The following is a 25241-nucleotide window of genomic DNA, read 5'->3' on the forward strand; positions in this document are numbered from 1 at the left end:
CAGCACAGCAGAAAAAAGGAATTGAGGGGAACGATAGGTGGGAGGAGACTATGACTCATGGGAGATCACACCATAAAATTGTTACTTTTAGCTCTAGAATCTTCTGAGACTGTCAGCGCAGGCACAGACAAGACCCATATATGTGCATTCACAGAGGCCACGATGAAGAACCTCACACTGTATTGAGAGGTCATATGATGAACTCTTAAACTCAAATCATTCTCTCTCCATTGATCCCCTGGAAGAAAAATAAGAAGGTGGAATCTAACACTTCCACAGCAGCAAACCTTGTTAAAGGCACTGCAGGGACCAAAGTATACTCAGGCACCTACTGTCCTTGCCCGCCCTCTACTGCTGGCAAGGACAGTCATCCTTCCTCCTGAATTTTACTCTGATAGGGAGCCTTAGGAGGCACTTGGGTGTCAGCCTGAGTAAGTCTTGTTGAAGGACTTTCTCTAGTGGTTCAGATGCAATTACCTGCATCTCTCGAACATGAAACAGACAGAATCACATTCCTCATCCTCTTTTCCTTTCTAGACTGGTCCTCAGGACATTTTCCCTTGGATATGCCCACCAGGTCAAAGCCAAAGTACAATTCTTCAACCTACAGAATCAGCATTGTTGACTGTGATGCACATATAGCAGTTCTAGCATTGTTATTTGGGAGGTGTCCTTCTATATTACTCCCTTTTCTTTTAACATTAAAAACTGGAAACAGAGGCCAGAGAAGGCCATGCAGCCTCAGAAGCACACATTTTCCTGGTATGTTTGTGGGATGAAACTCACAGAATTCTACCTAGGGAATTCTGGGAGAATTGTGGGAGCTAGAGTCTAAAAATACAAAAATGCACACTCCTACAAACAAGTAATTTTGATATCCAGTATGAGGCTAGATAAAGTGAGAGAATCAAACAGTACCAAGGTAAACAGTCCCAAACTGCATTAACAAGTAGTGCATTTTCCTTCCAAAGGGAAGCCCAGACAGGACACTGTTTTTCTCTTGGCATGTCATATGAAAGCTGGACAGTGTCTACACCATACCTTTTGTAGATGCTGTAATTACATACATCTATGAAATAGGACAACTTCCTAGTGCAGGAGGAACACTTGCAGAAAAGAAAATGTGCAGAAAAAAGAGCAACCTTCTGGACCATAAACATCTTAATGTGCAAGAAGATTGTTAATTAAGTTGTAATTTTTACAACCATATTTTAAAACCCAGAATAACTAACATATTTTCATTTAATTCCATCTCACTTGAGAAGGGAAATATATAATCTGCATTTAAAATACATGTAGAAGCCAAACATCAGGCAAAAAATACAATATTGCTGCCACACAAAAATATTACAATATAACGGAAAATGGGGTTTATTTTTAAAAATTCATTTTGTAAAGGTCCCTTGTGAAGCAAAAAAAAAAAAATACAAACACAGTTTACAGATGGAACCAGTTTACTTTTAGTTCATCTTAATGTTATCCAAAATCACAAAAGTAGTGATGCTGCACAGCTTCTGCAGCGGACGTATACATATTCTGCATATACATACAATCTACTCAACTTTCAGACAGTATATTTCCACTGAATTTGGCTTTAAAAAAGAATACAGCCCCTTCTTTAGGTTAGAAATTCACAATATTTCAACAGTACAAAGCAATGTATCTTACTTTTTAAAAAAATCAAAAACAAATATATGCATATAATAAAGCAAAGCTGAAATATATTGACCAGACAGTTCAACAGTTCTTAAAATTCACATACACAGTAAAACAGTGCCAACATGCTATTCTGTGAGCCATGGTAAAATATCGTGTATCTCTGTACCGTGTTTCCCTGAAAGTAAGACAAGGTCTTATATTTTTGCTCCAAAAATGCATTAGGGGTTATTTTCAGGGGATGTTTTATATTTCATGTACAACAATCTACATTTATTCAAATACATTTATGTCATCTTCAACTGGTTGTTGCACAATGATGGAGGATGGGCTTTCACTTAACTGGGGCTTATTTTGGGGGTAGGGCTTATATTACAAGCATCCTGAAAAATCATACTAGGGTTTATTTTCAGGTTAGGTCTTATTTTCGGGGAAAGAAGGTAATGAAAGAAAAATTGTCCCAATTTTACTCTGCAAATCCATTTCCCAGTTTTGTAACATAAAAAGGATTGTTTAAAAAAATAGACTGCCACTACTTTGTGAAATAAGACAAGCTGTCTGAACCAATGTGTTTGCAATCACCCACCACTACTGTACTTGGTTTTAAGCAGTTAGTTTATTCATTTTTTTAAAAAAATCCAACTGCCTTCTGAGAAGTGAGCAAGTAGATTACATCTAGTGTTTTTATTGTCATCACCCACTCCTTGCATAGCCATAGTGGGCACTGATATTGTTTACCATAGTCTCAACAGGTCTTAAATTAGAAAATGCATACTTTTCTAATATAAAAAATTAATGTCTCCTCAAAGTTTAATTTAATGAAAGTGAAAACAAAGTTCTACAGTAGAGTGCTAACAAGCTTAGAAATAAAAAAGTAAAAAACTAGTACTTGTCATAAAAAAGAACAATCCATAGTAAAAGCAGCTATCCATATAATTAAATGAACCTGTGCATGCAAAATTAGGAACATAAGGCTATTAACAATCAATTTATTTTAACCAATATGTGAAAAACTGTTACTTGTTGCACCTTTCAGATGGTATTTTCTCCCATCAAAATTACATTGTTTAGTAGTTCCAAAAAGAAGCTGATATCAATGGTTTACGAACCATGATAAAGATACATTGTACCCAAAACGGTATTATCATATTTCTGTGCAACTTTAACAGAATTGGAATGCTCAACAACGCTGTTAAGTTCAGGAATACTTTCAGCAGTATCCCCAAAACCATGGTAATGTCCATAGTGCAATGTATCGCCAAGATCATCCATCCACATAGGCCTGCTGGACACAAGGCTACTAGGGCTTCCATTCAGATGCAAAGAGCCACATAACTCAGAAGCAGAATTCACCACTTTTTCTGGTTCCTCAGCATTACGGCCAACATTGACTGCATGTTTACAAGTAGCTGCTAGTGCATTAGGCACTACCAATGCTAGGCATTCTTCACGCCTGGCACTCAATCCATTGAGTTGAGCTGGGGAAGTGAAGTCCAAATGTCCATTGGTGATATGTCCATTTGCCAAAGCATTCAGTATGGAGTTACTGCAATTCATATCTGTATTAAAAAATAGACCTGTCACCACAAATTGACTCAAATAAAAATAAAAGTAATCTCCATCATACTAAACCTCTAGTAAAAGATTTACAAACTGTCCAGAACAAAAACATGTCTCAGTACTAACCCATGGTACAGCTCTCGATTAGCTTGCACATACACTTTAAAAAACAGAGCCATCTGTATTTGATAAAACTGGACAATGCGAACACAAATGGGACTTCATAAAGGGGAAAAAACTGTTTTAATATATATCCAAACAGTCCAGGTGGGAGGGCACACTTTTTGTAATTGAATAGTTTAAGTTGTTCATTAAGTTTTTTTACCTTAAAATTGTATTTTTTATTAAGTATCTATTTCTGTTTTGTATATTTTTTCTTTAATTTAAATAATTAAAAAATGAAGGTGGGAAATGAATTATATACAGTGGTGCTGCGCTTAATGATTACCCCGCTTGATGATGAATCCGCTTCACGACAATGTTTTTGCGATCGTTATTGCGATTGCAAAATGATGTTTTAATGGGCAAAATCCGCTTTGCGATGATCGGTTCCCTGCTTCGGGAACAGATTCTTCACATTACCACGATCAAAACAGCTGATTGTTGGGTTTTCAAAATGGCCACCGGCTGTTCAAAATGGCTCCCCGCTGTATTCAGGACGGATTTTTCGCTGCACAGGCATCGGAAAATGGCCGCCCTATGGAGGATCTTCGCTGGACGCTGAGGTATTTTGCCCACTGGAACACATTGAACCGGTTTTCAGTATATTTCAATGGGCTTTTTTATTTCGCTTGATGAGGATTTTGCTCTACAGTGATTTCGCTGGAACGGATTATCCTCCTCAAGCGAGGCACCACTGTACAGATAAAATTGCTCCATCAGTGTAATTTAACTGTATATATTGTTCTTTCTGTTCAGAATGCTGAACATCGTTGATTTGTTCACACCACAAATCCTATCCATTTTAAACCAGGGTCCTAAACTTTATGCTAATAGAAAATAAACTTCTTAATAGTCCAGGGTTTTGACACAATATGGGTCATTTCAATATCATTTTTGTCCTTTTATTTATCTGATGACCACACACTAAGCCGCCATTATTAAAAAGCCTTATGCAAATGCAAGAATGATTATGCAACGTCCTGTGGGTAATAATTATTTTAGATCAACTTTTATTTAAAATATAAAGCAGAATCATTATTTTTCAAGGGCATGTACAATTTGCCAAAAAATTATAAATGTATGGAAAATGTACACAGCACTGCAGACAAAGTATCTCCTTTCAAATTAAAAAATTAATGCAGTAAGTAAAGCATGTCATGAACAGTATTTCACTCCTTACATTTCTTTTGTCAAGAAGCAAAACTGTGTATGTAATGGCACTAGAAACAATAGTAAAACAAAAAATGCTTGCTTCAAAATAAGTTTTTTGTTAAATAGACTATAATTTTCTACCCTGCCCTAAGGAGACAGCTCTGTATTTGGCAATTCAATAAATTTATCTGAAGTTTAGAATATATACACAACACCCACAGCTATAGGTTGTAGTTGCACCACACAGTAAGAGAGGGATCCTCTTGCAGCAGAAGTTGCTGAACAAAATCACAGAGCTTTACTGTGTGGCTTTATTGTGCCATGCAAACACAGGCACAGTTGATGCTCTGGTTTGTTTCTCTAAGTCCAAAGTTTGTTTTAGGTTTGTGGATATTGTCTCTGGTTTGTTTGGAGAAAAACAAACCAGAGCGGCATTTGTGCTCAGGTTTGCAGGGCACAATAAACAGCACACTGCTTGCATCTAGTAAGCTACGTTTTCCAGTTCCTTACTTACCATTTCATGCAAACAAGGCCACTAAGCACAAGTATAAATGGAAGTCATTTCTGCTCTCACACACAGCCAACTAGCTGCCACTTTGTTTCTTCCACTAATGTAAGGAACTAAGTTAATCAAAAACTGACCACTTAGTCTTGTTTTAATTGGGAATACTGGCTCACCGTTCGTTTTACAAGCCAGGATTTTTAACCAAGGCTTCTCTTGGCTTATGCAACCTACTTGCAAAGAACTAGAAAGCCAGCATCCCTGGTTCATATGACATGGGAAATTTTCAACTCTTAATGATGCATTATAGTGGGGAAAACCAAGTAGGAGTGAAAAGAAGCAGCCTGTAGTTCATAATTACCAGGATTCTGTTTTCTTGTATGCAAATACAAGGACTACTTCAATCTAATTTATATAACTTAATATTCTTATGTGGCAAAATATGAAATAAATATTTAAGAGCTATATTGGCTGCTGATTGATGTTTTAAGCTGCCTGTTGAATAGGCACTCTGTAAAATAACAGTTGCTTCCTCATTGCTGATTATTAAAATTTGTATAAAGTTCTTTTAATGTAAAAGTACTTCCACTGATGACAATGGCTGTGCTGAAACTACAAATGTAACACAATTGCTACAATAAATTTTACTGTTTTAAAAATAAATGTCTTTAAGATTTTACCCTCCCCAGTGTTATATAGCAATATCATCCAATTATATTAATGTGTACATGGCAAAACAGTCTATCTTAAGAAAAAAATCAAAACTAAACATCTGATTTGTGGCAATCTGAAAATGTGAGTACTTTTAAGAAAATGTGATTAACACCAGTTTGAGACTAAAAAGATCAGTGACAATCCAAAATTCTGCATAAGAGAACGCTGATCATTGTAACAGCACAGCGAGTCTTTCCCAGTTATTTTCAAGAAATTGTGACACATCTCTGCACACACAACTTTTTTGCATTTTAAGTGACAGCATCAAATTACATGTTACACTGATAATATGGCTTGCAGCCAAATCAAATGCTATTTTTCCTAATAGCACGGAGAGGGTGGTTTTCATCAGAATTCTGTCTCAAAAGGAAGGCCTAAACTGCCTTTCTTGCAAGCTGCAGTCTCAATGAAAACAAAACATCTGATCTGAGACTGAATTTAAGAATTCCCTGATGTGACTGCAGGCTTTATGTGCAAATAACATTCCACAGATCTGTTGACGTGGAAATGAGGATACTAACAATTATTATCTGGCCAGATATGGATAGCATTTTCCTTTAGGTTTTGAATAGGAACTCACACGTCAATCTAGTATTAATTCAGCTGAACAGTCCAAAACAGTATGTTGTTTCAATGCACATAGGTGAACTTTGTAGTAAATATATTATTTATTCAGCTAAATTTGCAATACCACATATTGAACAGATTACTATAAAGGTAGTGCAAATAACTTTCAATTGTAATATATAATTGTTGCATTAAAGTACAAATATTCTTTTGGAAAGCAACTATGTTCAAGGCACATAGCATGCAAATCTTTAACTGAATTGGATAAGCCACTAGCAATGTATTTAGACCTGTAATTAGTTCTCTTACAACATTTCCAGAAATTGATGGTCTTCCTAATTAAAGTGCCTTAATATGTTTTTGTAATACAGTAGTTTGGGGATATCTAAAAAGATTAAATTAGAGGTAAAATGCATACTGATTCTTGCAACGGCAAGGTATCTGCATTGCAGAAACTGTGTAAATTTCAATCTCTTTGGGTCCACTAGAACCACTCTTCTCTCTGGCATCTTCAATCATTTGAATGTTGTTGTGGTTAACAGGAAACTCTTCACTCCCACCTGATATAACAGGAAACTCTCTATCAACATGCATATTGTCAGCATCTTCCTCAGTTCCTCCATTTATCATTGGTATTAAGCCATCAAAACTCTGACCTGTTTAGAAAAAATGCATAATGTTTAAAGTGGTCAAGATTTCATGTTTAACTGCATACCCACATTCTTCATAAACCATATATATAAGATATTTTAAAAAGCTAAGAGAGAAGAATAGGGGTTTTAAATAATGGCAAAGGCATCTGGGGGTTACTTCATTGGTATGATTAAAAATAATCCCAACTAAATATTCAGCCACCATAATTCTTTTAACATTTCAGCCTTGTAACCATGTTAGAATATAGTACACCTTGCCCTGACTGTTCCAGGCCACTGCAGAGTGTTCACTCCCAAGTGGTTTGTTCCCATGATTTTCAAACAATCCCTCATACTATCAAGAGAGATTACTTTATTATGACTTATATCCATACCCAGCTAGGCTCAATGTACTTAACCAGAAACAGATGTAAATTAAGAACATGGTTATCTGGAAGAACTACTTACATACATATATTTAACTTCCTAACCTACTCAATCACTAATGACAATGGAGAAGATTATGTTTGAAGTGTAATTAGTTAAAACTTTTGCTTGGATTATCTGACTTGGCATAGTTTGTTCATGCATATACAGCATCCTGTTATTTGCATATTATGTTTTACAATTTCAGATACTGGATGATAGGCAGGGATGTGTGAGTTCACTGAGAAAATACCCAGCAGGAAGACAGGCCTACACTAGGCCATGGAGCCTTCAAGCTTAAGGATTTCTCCTAGGCGAGCCAAAGTTATGTAGGTATCTGTATTTCAGGTGGGACTCTCAGAATGGAAAACCCTGGGATTTGTAGTCAAGCAAATGAACAAAAAAGTGCACATCCTTATTCACAATCCACACAGTCAAAAGGTTTGCTGTATACATACACTGATTTTCTTCTGGAATTCTTTGGTATGTTCCAGTACCCAACATATATTTTTAATATGATCTCTGGTGCTTGCTCCTTTTCTGAATTCAGCACAAATATCTGGCATTTCTTGCTCCACATATGGTAAAAGTCTTTGCTGTTAAATCTTGAGCATCACTTTGGTTGCATGAGAAATTAATGTGACAGTCCTATATACAGTTGTGTTCAAAATTATTCAACCCCCAATGCTGTAAAGGGGTTTAGGGACTATAGTGTACATTTGGAATTGTATTCAGAATGAAATCCTACAAGGACGTTTTAAAGAACCAAATGCAACTAAAATAAAATCAATTGTTTATGTAATACAGTAGTAAATGTTTCTTTTGTGGTTTCTTCATTGCCACAATTATTCAACCCCTTAAAGACTACCACTCTGAAGAAGAGAGGTTCATTCAGGTGTTTTCGATCAGGTATTGAAAACACCTGTGGATGTCACCGAGCACCAATCAAGCATAATAAGCACCAATTAGGCAGCTTTAAAATGACTGTGATACTCAGCTCCTTCTAGACATTTACTGGTGTGGTTACAAACATGGTGAAGTCAAGAGAATGGTCCAGGAAGACAAGAGAAGAGGTGATTTGTCTTCACAGGAAGGGCAATGGCTATAAGAAGATTGCAAAGAAGTTAAACATACCAAGAGACACCATAAGAAGCATCATTCACAAATTCAAGGCAAAGGGCACTGTTGAAATGCTACCTGGTCGTGGAAGAAAGAAGATGCTGACTTCGACTGCTGTGCGCTACCTAAAGCGTAGAGTGGTGAAAAGTCCCCGTGTGACTGCTGAGGAACTGAAAAAAGATTTGTCAGATGTGGGTATAGAAGTTTCAGCTCAGACAATAAGGCGCACACTGCGTAATGAAGGTCTCCATGCCAGAACCCCCAGGCGCACCCCCTTGCTGTCTCCCAAGAATAAGAAGAGTCGACTGCAGTATGCCAAAAGTCATGTGGGCAAACCACAAAAGTTGTGGGATAGTGTTCTGTGGACTGATGAAACAAAATTAGAACTGTTTGGGCCCATGGATCAACGCTATGTTTGGAGGAGGAAGAACAAGGCATGTGACGAAAAGAACACCTTGCCTACTGTGAAGCATGGCGGAGGGTCAATAATGCTTTGGGGCGGTTTTGCTTCTGCAGGTACAGGGAAGCTTCAGCGTGTACAAGGTACCATGAATTCTCTTCAGTACCAGGAGATATTGGATGAAAATGTGATGCAGTCCGTCACACACCTGAGGCTTGGGAGACGTTGGACCTTTCAACAGGACAATGATCCCAAGCATACCTCCAAGTCCACTAGAGCATGGTTGCAGAGGAAAGGCTGGAACATTTTGGAGTGGCCATCACAGTCACCAGACTTAAATCCGATCGAGAACCTCTGGTGGGACTTAAAGAAAGCAGTTGCAGTGCGCAAGCCTAAGAATTTGACTGAACTGGAGGCTTTTGCCCATGAAGAAAGGGCTAAGATACCCGTAGATCGCTGCAAGACACTTGTGTCAAGCTGTTATAACTGTAAAAGGATGTTGTACTAAGTACTAAGATTGAATGTCACTTGGGGGTTGAATAAAAACTAATAATGATGTGAGCACAGAAAAGACATTTGTGGTTATTTCATTATAAACTTAAGGTTATATTTCTCTGACCTACAAGTGCCTCTTTCATGTAAATGTAAGCAAGATGACTGAATGATCAAAATCAATGTCAAAATGGCCAAAACATTCAATTTCAGTGGGGGTTGAATAATTTTGAACACAATTGTATAGACTCCAGTCTTTAACATTTAACAGTTCTTTGGAACTTTCAGTACATGGGCCGTTGTTTTGCATTTTGGACTTGTTAATAAATTCTAGTTAGGATTCTGGCAAAATTCAGTCTCAATAGCTTGAAACAAGATACAGTGGTGCCTCGCTTAACGATTTTAATTGGTTCAAAAAAAATCGCTATGTGAAAACATCGTTAAGCGAAACACCATTTCCCATAGAGATGCATTGAAAACCGGATAATCCGTTCCAATTGGAACGGATTACCATCCTTAAGCGAAAATCCCCATAGGAAAAAACGTTAAGCGAAACCCACTGAAATGCATTGAAGCCTATTTCAATGGGGGGAAAAATTCACAAAAAATTCAAAAAGACTCAGAACAAAGCCAAATTAAGTTAACGAAGGTTTTATTAGTTGTACTCACGATTCCAAGCATTTTAAACATTTTTAAACATTTTTGAATATTTTAAAAATAGCAAAAACGGGGCTGTAAAAAAAACGTTAAGCGAAACAAGGGGACCTAAAACTGTCATCGTTAAGTGAAGCATGGTCCCGAAATCGTTAAGCGAAAATCGCCCATAGGGAAAATCGTTAAGTGAAGCACAAGATCACTCCGAAAAAGCCATCGTTAAGTGAATTTTTCGTTGTACGAAGCAATCGTTAAGCGAGGCACCACTGTATCTGTAGACTTAATCTACGCCTGGTGGCTTATTTCTTCCAATTGTTTTGACAGTGAACTTCATTCACTTTCAAAACCTGCAAAATCGTCAGCAACAGATTTTTCTTTGAAGGCAAATATCATCCACGTGTTTCTTCTGTGTAGCGCTTCAGTGTACTGTTTCCAATTTTCCCTATTTTATTAGACAATATATAAGGGGGTGCTGATAAGTATTGAGGCTTTCCCAGAAAAAAATGAGCTAGGAAGCTGTAACTGCCATACTATTATACATATTCCCCCAGGAAGTCAATGCACTTGCAACATCTGTCCTGCAGCTTCTTAATTCCCTGCAAATAAAATTCTTCTGGCTACTGGTGTAACCACTCACTTGCAGCATTTGTTGCCCCCAGAACACTCCCAAATAGTTGTCCTTTAGGTGTTTTTTGAGTTTGGGGAACAGATAATAGTCAGAAGCAGCCAGGTTAGGAGAATAGGCTTACAAGTGGATGGGGTATCACTTGAAAGCGGAGGTCAATTTTGTCATTGTTTCACCTGCAGTGTGTGACGAAGTGTTGTCATGCAATAGGATGACACCTTTGGAGAGCTTTCCTTGACATTTTTCCTTGATGTTTTGCCTCATCTTAGTCAATAAAGCATAGTAATATTTTGCATTGATGGTTGAACCCTGTTGGAGGTAGTCCACCATCAGAATTCCCTTCTTATCCCAAAAAAACTGTTGCCATTTGCTTCTGCACCAAACTTTGCACTGGGAACTTCTTTGGCCTGGAGGAACCACTGTGCCTCCATTCCTTAGACTGTTCCTTTGTCTCAGGATCATAACAGTAGATCCATGTCTCATCACCAGTTACCAGCTTGCCCAGGAAAACTGACTCATTTCTTGCAAAATGTTCCAAAGCAGCCAATGACTTCACACATTTCCTCTTTTGTTTGGTTGTCAAACGTTTGGGGATCCACTCTGCTGCCAGCTTTCAGATTTCCAAGTCGTTGTGGATAATGGCACTAACTCTCTCACATGATATTCTCAGATATATAGTAATACTTTTAGTTGATATTCGGTCCTCCATGATTATGGCTTTCACATTTGCAGGCACAGAGGCAGAAACAAGCTTTCCGCTGGGTGCTCACTTTCAACACCGAAATGGCCAGTTTTAAAATTGACAACCTAACGTTTAACTGTTGCATATGAAGGGCCACTGTCATCCATAGTTTGTGACATTTCATCATGGATCTGCTTTGCACCTTTCCCTTGGAGAAACAGGAACATGATTATGGTCCTATGCTCTTCCACACTGAACTTTTCTGGAGGTGCTGCCATGTTCACTTTGGACCTGAACATGAAAAGTAAGTTAAAATCATAGGTAGTTGATTTTTGCACAATTGAATACAGACAAATTGGCCAATACACCCTGCAATTTATAGCTTCCTAGCACAATTCTTTCTGGGAAAGGCTCAATCAGCACCCCCTCGTAATCTCTGGTTGATCTTGCAGTATCCCTAAATTTGGTTAAAAACTTTCCTTTAATATCTTTAGTCTTACAGAAGATATCTTTTCCCCTTTTTTCTTGTTCTCTCTTCCATTTCTTTGCACTGATTATTGTAACAGTTTTCTTTGGCCATGTGTATAACTGAAAAGTTGCATTAGAATTTTGAATCTCTTTCAGTTACAATTTGCTTTTATTTGTTACACTTGTCATTTTAAAAAGCTTCATTAGCCATTTATCAAGTCTTTTCTTTCCTTTGGTCACAGAAACAATGTGTTTGAAATTCTTTCTGATAAGACACTCAAGTTTTAGTCTATTTCTTCTTGTCTGCAATCAACCAAGTTTAGTAATCCAAATCTGTTCTTTATGTAGTGTTCACATTCTTCAGGAATGTTACTTAAGCTATTATTTGGCAATGTGATTGTTTTATTGTTCCTATCCAACAGTTCATGTTCGATACCACAGACCAATTTTTATCTTGTTTGGCAGACCAAAAAGAGAGAGAGAGAGAGAGAGAGAGAGAGAGAGAGAGAGAGAGAGAGAGAGAAGAAAAGAACGTATACATCTTCTGCTTCCAGTTATACAGTCTACCTGATTCCTTTATTAGCTGCCTGGAAACATCCACACATACAATCATCCAATTGGCTGCCTGCGGCATGGATCTACAATTTAAAAATTACTGTTTTCACTGAATTCATTTACAATTCTTATGCTAGATTTTTCAAAGGTGTTTGGTTCTATTTTATTTACTACTTTTACATTTCAACTATGACCATCAGTATATACTGTTTTAATGAATAACCAACTTCCTTTTTCCTCATGGAATTAAAGGAAAGGTGGTCCAAAGTGAAGCATAGCCACTCACCTAGAGGCTGAAGGTGGAGATCAAATGGGGTAAGAGGTTTGAGGGTTTGCCCTAAGGCAAAGTAGAGGTTCTTGTGCTACGTTGGGTGAGGCAGGCAGAGGAATTCCTTAAAAATGTCTTTGAATGAATGCAATGAAATCAGGAGCAACCAAAGGGCTGTGGGTGGTAAGCTAAAATGGCCTATAGGTACACCTTAAATATGGGAAAGACCTTCAAAGCCTAGGTGAAGAAGGAATCAGAGGATCCATGTCAGGCATCCAGATAGGTGAAATGTTATATTACACTCAGAAAGAAGAGAATACCTGTTCCATTTGGAGAGGTAGGAGTGACATGTAAAGTTTTCACAGGCACATCTACAGTGGTGCCTTGCTTAACTATTGCTTCGTTAAACGACGAAACCGCTATAGGATGACTGTTTTGCAATCGCAAAATGATGTTTTAACTAGGCAAAATCTGCTTTGTGACGATCGGTTCCCTGCTTTGGGAACTGATTCTTCGCATTACGACGATTTTAAAACAGCTGATCAGCGGCTTCAAAATGGCCACCCACTGTGTAAAATGGCTCCCCGCTGTGTTTTTGGACGGATTCCAAGCACCGAAAATGGCCGCCCCTATGGAGGATCTTCGCTGGACAATGAGTTTTCAGCCCACTGGAATGCATTGAATGCGTTTTCAATGCGTTTCAATGGGATTTTTTATTTTGCTGAATGAGGATTTCGCTCTACAGTGATTTCGCTGGAACGGATTATCCTCGTTAAGTGAGGCACCACTGTATTAATTCCTGAAGGAAGTGCTCCATAGTGTGCTCCTCCAAATGCTAAGGCTGAAAATCTGGAGGTCCCGATGGCATACTCCATCTTCCACTTAAGCTTGTTATGAGAAAGTGACAAACCAGATTTGCCTGTCACCATAGGGTGCTTATGATGCAACCCACCCCCTCAACCTGGATTGTTATAGAGGGAGCACATCAAGTGAGTGGTCTCCTATAAAGGAACATCATCCTGCCTCTCCAAAGACCTCAAAAACTAGCACTTGGTATACAGCATGAGAACTTCTTGGCGGATGTAGTCTTGGATGGAGGCCTTGATTGGCAGGATAGTGACTGAGAAGGTTGTTTGTAGGTGCACTGTGGTGCAAAGGAGTAGAGTACATGGTAGTTGTAGGTTTTTCGGGGTGTTTGGCCATGTTCTGGAGGTTTTCTTCCAAACGTTTTGCCAGTTTCTGTGGCCGGCATCTTCAGAGGACAGAAGTTAGAACTCTTGTGTTCTGGTGTAGCGTGTGGGATAGTTGAGTATCTGTAGTTGTCGGATCAGCTTTTTGTCCTTTTGTTATGGGTGTATTGTTGTGATAAGGGGGATATATGATCTGTCACTGTGATAGATGGGTGTTATTGGCTGGTCTTTTGTGTGCAGTCGTCTACCCTTATGGCTGGATAGAGTTCTTTTGCAGGCTGTATTTTTCAGTGCTGGGAGCCAGGTTTTGTTAAGTTTTAGACTTTCTTCTTTTTTGTTGAAGCTTTGCTGATGTTTGTGGATTTCAATGGCTTCCCTGTGTAGTCTAACATAATGATTGCTGGTGTTTGTCCAGTACTTCTGTTTTTTTAAATAGGATTTCATGTCCAGCTTGTTTCAGGGCATGTTCCGCTACTGCTGATTTTTCCGGTTGTTTTAGTCTGCAGTGTCTTTCATGTTCTTTTGATTCTGGTGTGGATGCTGCATTTTGTGGTCCCAACATATACCTGGCCACAACTGCAAGGTTTCAGGTATACTCCTGCAGTGGTGAGGGGGTCCCTTTTGTCCTTTGCTGACCATTATATTTGTTGCATTTTGTGGTGGTCTTGAATACTGTTTGTAGGTTGTTTTTCAAAAGTTTCCCCATGCAGTCTGTGACCCCTTTGATATATGGCAGAAATACTTTATTTGTGGGTGGCTGTTTTTCTTCTTCAGTTCAGTGTTGTTGTTTTTCGGTTTGATGGCTCTTGTGATTTCATTCTTGGAATAGCCATTTGCCTATAGGGCCCAATTCAGATGGTTAAGTTCGGTGCTGAGAAATTGAGCTTCACAGTTCCAATTTGCATGATCTACCAGTGTTTTGATTATGCCTCTTTTTTGTTGCGGGTGGTGGTTGCAGTTTTTGTGCAGGTACCCGTTTGTGTGGGTGCGTTTTCTGTAGACCTTGTGTAGGAGGTCAAGTTTGCGTATGACCATGACATCTAAGAAAGGGAGTTGGCCCTTGTGGCGCTTACCCACGTGGCCCCTGCTTGTTTTCCCTCACAAAGGCTCACGTCGCGTTTTCTTCTCGCTGCCACCAGTGGATTACTTCAATCCACAATATAAATGACTTATGTCAGAACACTTGTCTTCTGAACAGAAACAGAACTTATTTATTGAAGTGAAGCAGAGTAAATAATAAAGAGAGGTTACTTACCTGTAACTCTGGTTCTTTGAGTGGTCATCTATGAATTCACACTAATGGGTTAATCTGCGCCTGCACAGGTTTCCGGAACCTTCTAGAACTTAACATTTGTTCACCAGGACTGTCCCCCTAGTGCACGTGGTCTGCCCATCCTGACTAGTGCCTCAGTTCCCAAACTGCCTGCCACTGATAAATGAGACAGACGTGACGGACAGAGGGGAGGATGGGCAGGAAGTGTGAATTCACAGACGACCACTTGAAGAACCAGAGTTACAGGTAAGTAACCTCTCTTTTTTCTTTGTGGTCTCTGTGAATGCACACTAATGAGTGATTAACAAGCTTACTGGAACGGAGGAGGGATGTCACAGAAGAACAGACAACAGGACCGCTAGTCCAAATGCAGCATCAAAATTAGCCCGGAGGTCCAATGGGAGGCAAAAGTAGACGGTGTGGACCACGTAGCAGCCCTGCAAATATCAGGGACAGGAACGCCTTTGAGGAATGCTGCTGAAGTAGCCACTACCCTCGTAAAATGAGTCTTAATTCCAACTGGAAGAGGCTTCTTAGCCGGTTGATATGCTAGGCAAATGGTCGATACAAGCCACTTAGAGATGATTTGGGAGGAGATAAAAGCATCCTCTGTGTGGCATGTGTGGAGAAACAAAGTCTCTTGGATTTGCGGAAAGAGGCGGTCCTTGAAACATAGAAGGCCAACGCTCACCTAACATCTAAGAGGTGGACAGAATGCTTCAAATCAGTAACAGGTGATGGAAAAAAGGTTGGTAGAATGATGGGTTGCTTTAGATGAAACTCAGAAACAAGCTTTGGAAGAAAAGGTACATCGGGATGAAGAGTAACCTTGTCCGGATAAAACTGAAGAAAAAGTGGGTAAACTCTGACTGCAGCAAGTTTTGAGGCTCTACGAGCAGAAGGAATAGCCACAAGGAAAACATTCTTGTAGGCAAGAAGGCAATTGGACGTTGTGGCGAGGGGTTCAAAGGGCAGTGACATTAGGCTCCATAGAACAGTATGCAGTGACCACTGCAGAGGGAGGTGTGGTCTGTTGGGTCGTAGATTGGAGACCCCTTAAAAAACTATTTTCTGGTAGGGTGACGAAAGAGTGAAGAGGCTTGGGAATCAGGCGGCTGATGAGCTACTATGGCTGATAGATAGACCTTGATAACAGATGTTTAAATGTTTACCAAAGAGGTAAGTAAGGAATTGCTGTTGACAGCTGTCCTCTCTTTCTCCCTTACCTTTTCATTTTAACCCCCACAGCATTTTATAGGATTTTACCTTTTTATAGCTATATGTTTCTATTTATTTTCTTAACTCTGGACTATCGAGATAAAGGCTTGTAGGACTTTTTATTTTGATTTGACTTCATATAATTTTGAGTTCACAAAATCTGGTCTGTTGGGAGAGCGAACATTATGGGGAGGAAGAAAAAACGCCAAGGAACTTCTTCAAACTCTCCTGCCAAGGTCGTTAAACAACTGTGCCTGGACGAAGTCATTGCCTTTACGATATCCTTAACTGTAAGTGATTTAGCTAAAATGCCTCATCAAATAGGTTTTCAGTGCTGGCAGCAGATCCTCAGGAGAACAGTGAGAATGAAGGTGTACTGCAGGAACCCAGAGCCAACGACAACCAAGTTAACTTTGGATCAAAATCAAACTGCTCCAGTCAGGGAAGCCTCAGGAACCCCAGATGGAGGTGTGCAAAATACAATGGCCCCTGAATATCTGGGGGTGGCTAACCATCAACTACTGACACGGTTAACACAGCAGTTGGGGGAACTTTGTATTATAACGGGAAAGACAGTCCTGGCCATATTCCAGAAGCTTCAGCATATCACTGAACAGCTTGATACTCTACAGAAGTCACTAACCAAAAAGGGAAATCATTCGCTCCCTCCATATCAGATTTGGGAGAAAAGCAAATGGCTTAACCTAGGTGGAGACGGAAGAGTTGGAAAGCCTTCAAAGTTGTATCCAGCCAGTGCTTCCACTTCTAGGTATCTGCTAGTGGGAATATAGCCCTTGAACTGCAGACAAACCTGAACAGCCCTGCCGAGGTAACCTATGCTTGCTTTAAGGTACAGATCAAAACCATTTAACATTCAGCCCTGGTTCAGACACAATGGGAAGTCATGGCTGCCAGCTGGATTCTGTCTCTGTAACATTCTAGGAAATCAATAGCTTCCTGTTTTAAACCAACTAGTTCATCTTTGATCTCAAAAAAGTGTGATTTGATAACCCTGGTTAATTTAAAATTACTGGTAGATACTTCCAATATCCATCTTTGACATGCAAAAGAGAAAGAATAGAACAGCAAGCTTCAGGCTTGTCATCACTTTGTAAGAGACTATGGCTTCTTGTTCTGCTGTCTGGGATTCAGTTTACTTCACTATTTTTCAGCTAAAGTGATAGAAATGCAATGCCTCACCTTCAGTCCTAGCTTTCTTCATTCCAACACACTCCATATCTTCAAATGTGCGCTTTCGACTTATGCCTCTATTGAGCAGACCGGGGCTTGTCTTCTGATGAAGCCCATTTAAGGTCCCATTGCTATTGAAATGGTTCAGCGGGCTGTTCTGGAGGTTCAAGAGCAACTGAGCACATTCCTGGAAGCCCTGGGTATGTGCAAGATCTGCTGCTGTCAGGCCACTGGCATTTCTCAAGCTGCACAATACAAACATATTGAATTATACCCATAACAAACAACCTGGTGACTGCTGCTGACTTCACTAACTCAGAAGATGATGAGAGAGAAATTTGCAATTTTCTCATTAAGGTTTTTAAGTTATCAAAATTTAAATTACATAACTAATCTCTCAGCACATATCTATATTCTAAGCAAAATTTTGGAGGCACTACAATTAAGAATTATGTGCCATGAGAAGTAAATGTTTCCTATTTAAGTGCCTAAAAAGGCTAAAATGTCTGGCCTGCAGTCTGAAGCATCTGACCTTTACACAAACGTCAGACTTTAAATCCAAGTCCTATCCAATACTACTGAATTTGATTTTAATTTTTTAAAATGAATATTCAAAACAATTTTTACATAATGCACTAGTTGTCCATGGCATTCTAACATCTAACACCACAAAATACATTATTGTTCTTCCTAACAATATGAAATAGGTATGCATGTGTAATAAAGTATTTACATATATACCAGCATACAGCCCTTTGCTTTACTATTAATTATGTTTTGTACTAAGCTTAGTGCTTATTTCAAAGTTTGTGACATCATAAGTGGTACAATATCATCCACTGTGGGGGGAGGGGGATTTTGCATTTGATTGAACTAAGCTTGAAAAGAAGACATAAACAATTAAAGCTGAAGAAATTCTGTTATTCACCATGAAAAACCACATAATATAGCTGACTTCAAAAACTCATATATTAACACAATGGGCAATAAAATGGCAACATACAAATAACACAAAAGTATAGCAATAAAATATTTTTAACTAGAAAGCCTACAGAAAGCCATATAATTGAAGCACTAGCTTTTATATGCCATGTGCCTCAATTCACAATACTAGATAAGTGAAAGCTGGATGAATCAATAGGTCAAGAATTTAGAGAATGAATAGTAATCAGCTAGATACAGTATTAATCTGCTCCTATTAATATAAGAAACAAAAAAGGAAAAACGATCTTCTCACTTTCTTGATGAGTGTTTTGTCGAGTTTGCAAATTTGTATGTACTGCACTACAGAAGATGATACTGTAATCTGCTTACTTAAGAATTCCAAATGAAGTAGAATAAGTTCCATTAACATCAATTTAGCATCTAGACAACATAATGTGTGGCAAAACAAAACTAAATGGGCAAAACTATGTGAACGGGGTAGAGATTGGTGCTGGGTTCAATGGAGTCCTCCTTTTTCTGTCCCTGCTGGGGTGCAAACAACATATCTGTACCAGACACTTCCACCTGTTTCTTCCAGTGCCCAAGTACTTGTCCAAGTGAAAAGAGAGTTCCATCAAGTCTCATGCTGATCTTCCACAATACAAAAATGTACATGCAGGAATAATGGTGGCAAGCCTCTTATTATATTTGACTGAAGAAAGCATAGACGTTCCCATTAATGTAAGGAACAAAAAATGGAATATTGAGCAGAGTGTTGGACTCAATGGCCTTGAAAATGCCATTATCCTATGATTCTATACTTAGGAGGCATACAGAAAAGACTCCCCAAATATTTGGCAGTGGAGAAGACAATAAGGTATGAAATATTTTATAAAGGCTGAGGAACATGTGTTTTCTTTAGAACATAGCTTAATTACCCTATTAGCCACGTGTCAATTTTTTTGATTCCTCAAACATCCACATATTCTAAAGGTTATATTCAAAGTCCCAAATATGAAGCAGCAACTGAAAAATTGTTTGAAAGATATCACCAATACAAATACTTCAGAATTATTTTCAAGATGATGGTATCTTTAGGAATATCAAATCTGAAGATTCAAAAGCAAGCAGTTTCCCTGAATATGGAACAAGGAGATAGAATATAGTTTGGTTAAGGGCATTTCAGAGAACAATATAACACTGCTGGAATGGCAGACAAAAGCTGACTATCCCAGAACTCTTAATAACACGAAGAATATGGATTAGATGAAAAAAGGAGGAAAAAGAGAAGGAATCACCTAAGATTTCATAAAGATGTTTGGTTTTTAAATTATTCAGAACCCCGATAAATCCAAAAGGAAGGTATGTATGACAAATTTAATCTGTTCTTCTTCAAAGCTTCCTTTTCTTATAATCACACTTAGAGACTTCCAGATAGAAAATCAAAGGAAGCAATATCTGGTGTAAAGAACAAGGACAATTGTAACATTTGGAAATTGTGAGAAAAGGGAATCTCAAGAAAAGAATAAACAAGAGACCCCTCAAGAATAACTGTCTACCTTCTGCCAGACAAGACTAGGGACAGTTTTTATTTTAAGGCTACCCAAAAGAAAGAGATGACAAGTGAAGGAAGAAAAGGAATGCTATGTATTAAGAATATGCTATTCATTCAATTTATAATTTTAACAAAGCCCCTGAAAGTAGTAAATACATCCACACCATTATACTCATCTATCTTGTGTAAAAGATGTAGAATATTAGCTTAGTATAGCAACTCTTGAGACTTGCCAGGACTCATAATGCTGGTTTATGAAAAGAAAAATTAAGTGTTGCATCTCATGTAATCAGTTTGAAAAATGCTTGAATGCAATTATTCTCATTTAAGCCCATTATATACCAGATTAGATTTTTATAAAGTCCAAGTAGAATAAGTAACACAGACCGCAATAGGGCCTTCTTAAGGCACTAGCATTTGTTGACCAAGATCAAGAATCCTTAAAGCAGGTTTTGTATGTACAATATTTTAATTTTTAAAAAATGGCTCAAGAGATAATTTTAAGAAAGCCCTATTAACTCTGATGCCTACTATAGGAAGTATTCCAAAAGTAGAAATGCAAATGCAGCAATGAGTCCATTATGGAAGTAAATGATACACAAAATATAGCTGTACATGATCTTACTAAAGAAGTCACTGCAAGTGCGCAAGGAACGTCTTCCTAAACATGCCATTACCACTACCTACTACTGCTGACTGTTGATATAATAGACCAATTTGTGGAATTTTAGAACTGTTTTCTTGAGATGGCAAATTGAAGAACTCTTAACATTAAGGTGGCATGAAGTACATTCCAGACCTTACTGAATAAATACAGCAAGACCAGAGTTCAGAAGTGATAAGGGTATAGGGTCAGAGAAATGGGAATTGCATGTTGCAAATGAAGAAAGTTAAGGAGAGATAATAATAAAAATGACTGTGTCTCAAGGCACTAACTACACATGACTAAACCTCATCTATCTGCATTAAATGCTCTATTTTCTGATCTGTAATAGCGATGCATATTTATACCTTTGTTTGTCGTACTAAGGATAAAATTCATAGTAGACTTCTCCCCCTCTGCCTCATCCATGTTCCTCCTCGGTGTGCTCTTCTCAGAGTCTTCATTCCTATGCTTAGTCTTGAACAGAAGTCTTCTCATCTGTGGATTTCACTCTTCTTCTGTTTTGAGTTCCCATTTAGCTATGTCACCATGACATCCATTCTAAGGCCATGATTCACTGAGACTGCTACAATATTATAAACCAGCTATTAAAGGATGGCAGTGATGTAGCATACAATCTTTAAGAACATAATTCTTGCAATGTTCTCAGATAATAGAGTAATTAGCAGAACTCAGTACCACTGAAGTCATGAAGCAAATATTCCTTGACCACATCTGGAACTGAATCTGATCCTAAATGCGATGTCAGCCTTCATATTAGTAACCTTAACTGTTATAAGACTGTTCTCTGCCAGATAAATGCAACTATTGCTTCCTTTCAGTAACCTGGTGTTAAAGAAAATTCATTCTGTGTGTGATCAGATAACAAACATTTCAAGGTATTTCCAGTAAAGTGAAATGAATTATTCTGAAAAACTTAGAGCAAAACATGTTCATTTTAAAAAGTATCCATTTCAAAATTCAAAATTACCTTGGGGTAATGTAAATTTCAGTAAGGCATTCTGCAAAAAAAATATGGAAGTCTACTTTTTCAATTTTTTTCTGTGGAGTCAGCTAAATATTGGATACTTGGATCTAGTATTCTCTTTGCTGTGATTTTTTTTATGTGGTGAAGAAAACGGGAGACTGCTACTCCTCTCAGATGGCTCCGCTGAAAAACTGAAGGTATCATCCACTTATAATGTCACATACTTTGAACAAAACATAGGACTAATTAAAGAAGCTCTTCCTTTTAAAATAAGGGTACATTTATATTAACAACCCCGTAGAACAATTAGTGCAATTGTCACTGTATCTACAGCTGAACTGTTTCCTCATCAATGCCATGAGACAATCAAGAAAATAAAAACCTAGGCCTTAACGTAATATGCCCCATTTTAAAAGCACTCAAACTTAATATATTGTTAGTTTACAAATTAAAAATAAAATACTGAAATTAGGGTAAGGAAAAGCATGCAAATCTATATATTCTATATCTGAATTCCTAGATTAGCATTAAAACCAATCACCGCAACAAATACCTCAACAGTATGCCTTGTGTGCAGAAAGGAAGCGATACTGAACATTCAATGCCACAACTGTAAGGTTTTCGGAGAAGCACCTGTGGCAGTTTCAGCAGTTTCTATATGGAATGCTCCCCCTTTCTAGGATTACTTGAAAAAATCAAGTCAATTCGTATTACGTAGCTGTAAAACATTGACATGTGTAGTTTTTATAGTTTCAGAATCTTCTCTTTTGATTTAAAAAAACGGGCAATGGTGCATAAAACAGGAAACTTACATCATAAGGGATCACATATTTGCAGGCAACATTAAGACTTAAACTTAAGTTATATTAACATACATAACGTGCAGTAGCACATAATTCATTATCATTAAGCCATCATCATGTGACCACCTTAACAATGAGACAGCGCGCCTGACTCAAGCACGGACTCTCAAGCACGGATTTTCATCCTGAAGCTCAATGTAAGTCTGTCAGTTCTCTGAAATGTAAACATGATATGTACTAGAAACAAATTGTCAATTCATGACTTCTGTTACTTTAAAATTTGGTAAATTGCTTGTAAAAATAAAATAACTATTCCTTCATTTAAAAAGTAGCTAATACATGGGATTAAAGAATAAAACTCTTGCTACATTACCCCTGAAGTTAAGAAAGACTGTTCCATAATCCTCAGACACCTACCTAAGGCTATCAAGCAAAATTTTAAGGACACTAAACTGAAAACTTTAACCCTTTGGCATCCAAAACAGAAAGCACAACAAAATGATCTTGCTATTACTTGTAAACTCTGAAACAAATTGTTGCAGAAATCTACTTCACATACATACATGGTGCCATGGTTTCTTCTCACACTGGTATGAACTTATATTTTGTAACAGATCTACAATTTTCACAACAGGAGAACTTTCCTTACTTCTAGAAATTCATATTAAGAAGCTCTAGTAAAACAGTATGATATGCCTAGCTCTTAGTTTGTTTTTAAGAGACACCCTGTTTTTGTTTTCTTTTCTCTGAACATATTAGTATAAAATGGAATATTTTAATACAAGTTGACATGTTTTCTTCACTATAACTCTGACTGCATGCAGAAAACAAATCTAATATGCAGTAGACCCCTTAACTACTTTAATTTATTTCAACAGATCTAAGTATGACTAAAGCTGGAAGTTAACTACTGATTCTGTAGAAAATTCAATGATTAATGGAACGCTGTACCTTTTTGGAACTGGGATGAGATATGAATGCTCCCTGAGGTAGATTATTTGGTAATTTATTAAACCTTTGTTATGAATACATAATAAAGTGGATTTCTAGTTTAGACCAGATTGGCAATGTTATAAAACAGCATTAGCTGAATATTTTATTGTATGGAATTAATTTTTTTCCAATCAACTCTAGAAATTTTATCCATCACAAACGTACATAGTAAAGAACGCAGACAAATTTAATTTAAGCAAATCAGAATACAAGAATATTGATCAAGAGGGGATGTAAAAATATTCTAGAAGAATCTATCCTTTAGATGCATATGACATTTAGTTGGTTTTCCTTTCATTAACAAATTAAAAACAACTTAAGGATACAGCAAATGCTTGCTTGCTAGTTAATGTCTAAGAATATCTACAATAAAATGAGCAGAATAATATATCTAGTATTCAGTGTGCTAAGTTTTATCCTGGACTGGGGGGAGTGCTTTAAAGTTAAAAGAGATTTGAACAACTTCATTTGATGAAAATTTATTGCATGAACAGCATTGTTAGAATGGCAAAATAATATATAAAAGGAAGGCTGAAATTCCCGAATCTCAGTAATATAAACAATGAGGCTGAAACTCATTGTTTGGCATTGAATTTGGAACTGTTTTGACCTGACTACTAACTATTATGTTTCCATTAAGTTTTCCTCCTTGCTGTTTTTCAGAAACCATACTCAGACTTAGGGTTTAAGACAATACGTAACACATGTGAAAATACCACACTAGAAATAGGGAATGAATTAGGAGCAAATTCAAGTTACATGAAAATATTATTTTATTTTATTTCTACCCTGTTTTTATTTTATATATATGCCCTCTAGTTGACATTATCTTACATTAAAAATGTTCAAGGTTGAGAGGACCACTAGAACATGACAAAATTCTATCCCATTTCTCATAGATAAGTAGACTTTATGAGTCCCCAGGTTTTTTTCCTTCAAAAAATGTGGAGCTGCTTGAGGGGCAAAGGTGCTGCATTTGGGACCTCCTCTTCATAAATTAATTTCTGTAAAATTAGAACAATTAATTGAAATGTAAAATCAAAAAACCTCTACTGGTTCCATATCTTCCTAAGTGGGGGATGAGTAGAGGATAAGAAAAATAGAAGCTATTAAAAGGTCAATATGTACTGGATCCACATCTGCATCTAGCTATTTAAAGATAAGCGAAATTGAACGGGGATGTAAGTATACGTAGGTTTGAAAAAGAAGAGTAATATTGATTTTTTATTAATTAGAGATAATAAATTATAGATCATTATATCCATGGCAGCAAATACTGGCAAAATTAAACAGAATTTGTAAGACAGGACAATGTTGGTAATCTACAAAGAACAAATTGGTTTGGGATATGAAATCTTTTGTGAGAATTGTTATCACCTGTTACTTTTCCATGAAGAAGATATGAGTGGATATAAAAAGAAAAAGTGCAATAAGTTTAGCCTTTATATTATTTCAGTAATTTTAAATCAGTTTTTCATTTTTTAGCATGGGATTAATAATATTTCTGACAATTTTTACTAATCCAAATAATTAGATGTAATTACAGATAAGAGTACATCCTATAGTGCAATAATCAAACTTTATGTAAATAATATGACCAACAAAATGCAAATAGAGATGCAAGAATGGATCTATGATTGTTGTCATGATTACTACTAAAGCCTACTCTTATTTAAGACTTTTTTTACAACAATGGAAAGAAGCTTTTGGACAGCTTTACACCATTTGAAATATAATTTGAGTAAATTGCAGCAGCAAATAGCTGCTAATTAACAAGCTGTCTATTATAGTTTTAGTCTTGCTCTAATTTGCATGACTAGCACATGACT

The 25241-nt window shown here is 37.4% G+C and overlaps 1 protein-coding gene and 1 long non-coding RNA gene across 4 annotated transcripts in view; both read right to left on the reverse strand.

The window, feature by feature from the left end:
• Positions 1-1436: 1436 nt before the first annotated feature.
• The window catches only part of ANKRD10 (ankyrin repeat domain 10), a 42710-nt gene continuing 18905 nt past the window's right edge, over positions 1437-25241 (reverse strand). For 2 of the 3 annotated variants that reach the window (XM_020794319.3, XM_078391428.1), the window contains exons 4-6: positions 17516-17751; positions 6874-6969; positions 1437-3215 (exon numbers count right to left, since the gene is read on the reverse strand). In XM_020794319.3, coding sequence (XP_020649978.3) covers positions 2758-3215; positions 6874-6969; positions 17516-17751 — 790 coding nt within the window. In that variant the 3' untranslated portion in view covers positions 1437-2757. Of the gene's footprint in view, positions 3216-6731; positions 6970-17515; positions 17752-25241 lie in introns of all 3 variants that reach the window. The other variant, XM_020794320.3, reaches the window with a different exon arrangement.
• LOC144588489 (uncharacterized) lies at positions 21130-21758 on the reverse strand. Its single transcript, XR_013544077.1, has 2 exons — positions 21620-21758; positions 21130-21214 (listed from the first exon to the last, which is right to left on the reverse strand). It is a non-coding gene; the product is annotated as an uncharacterized LOC144588489 (long non-coding RNA).

The sequence above is a fragment of the Pogona vitticeps genome, chromosome 3 (genome assembly GCF_051106095.1).
Source record: "Pogona vitticeps strain Pit_001003342236 chromosome 3, PviZW2.1, whole genome shotgun sequence".
Lineage (NCBI taxonomy): Eukaryota > Metazoa > Chordata > Lepidosauria > Squamata > Agamidae > Pogona > Pogona vitticeps.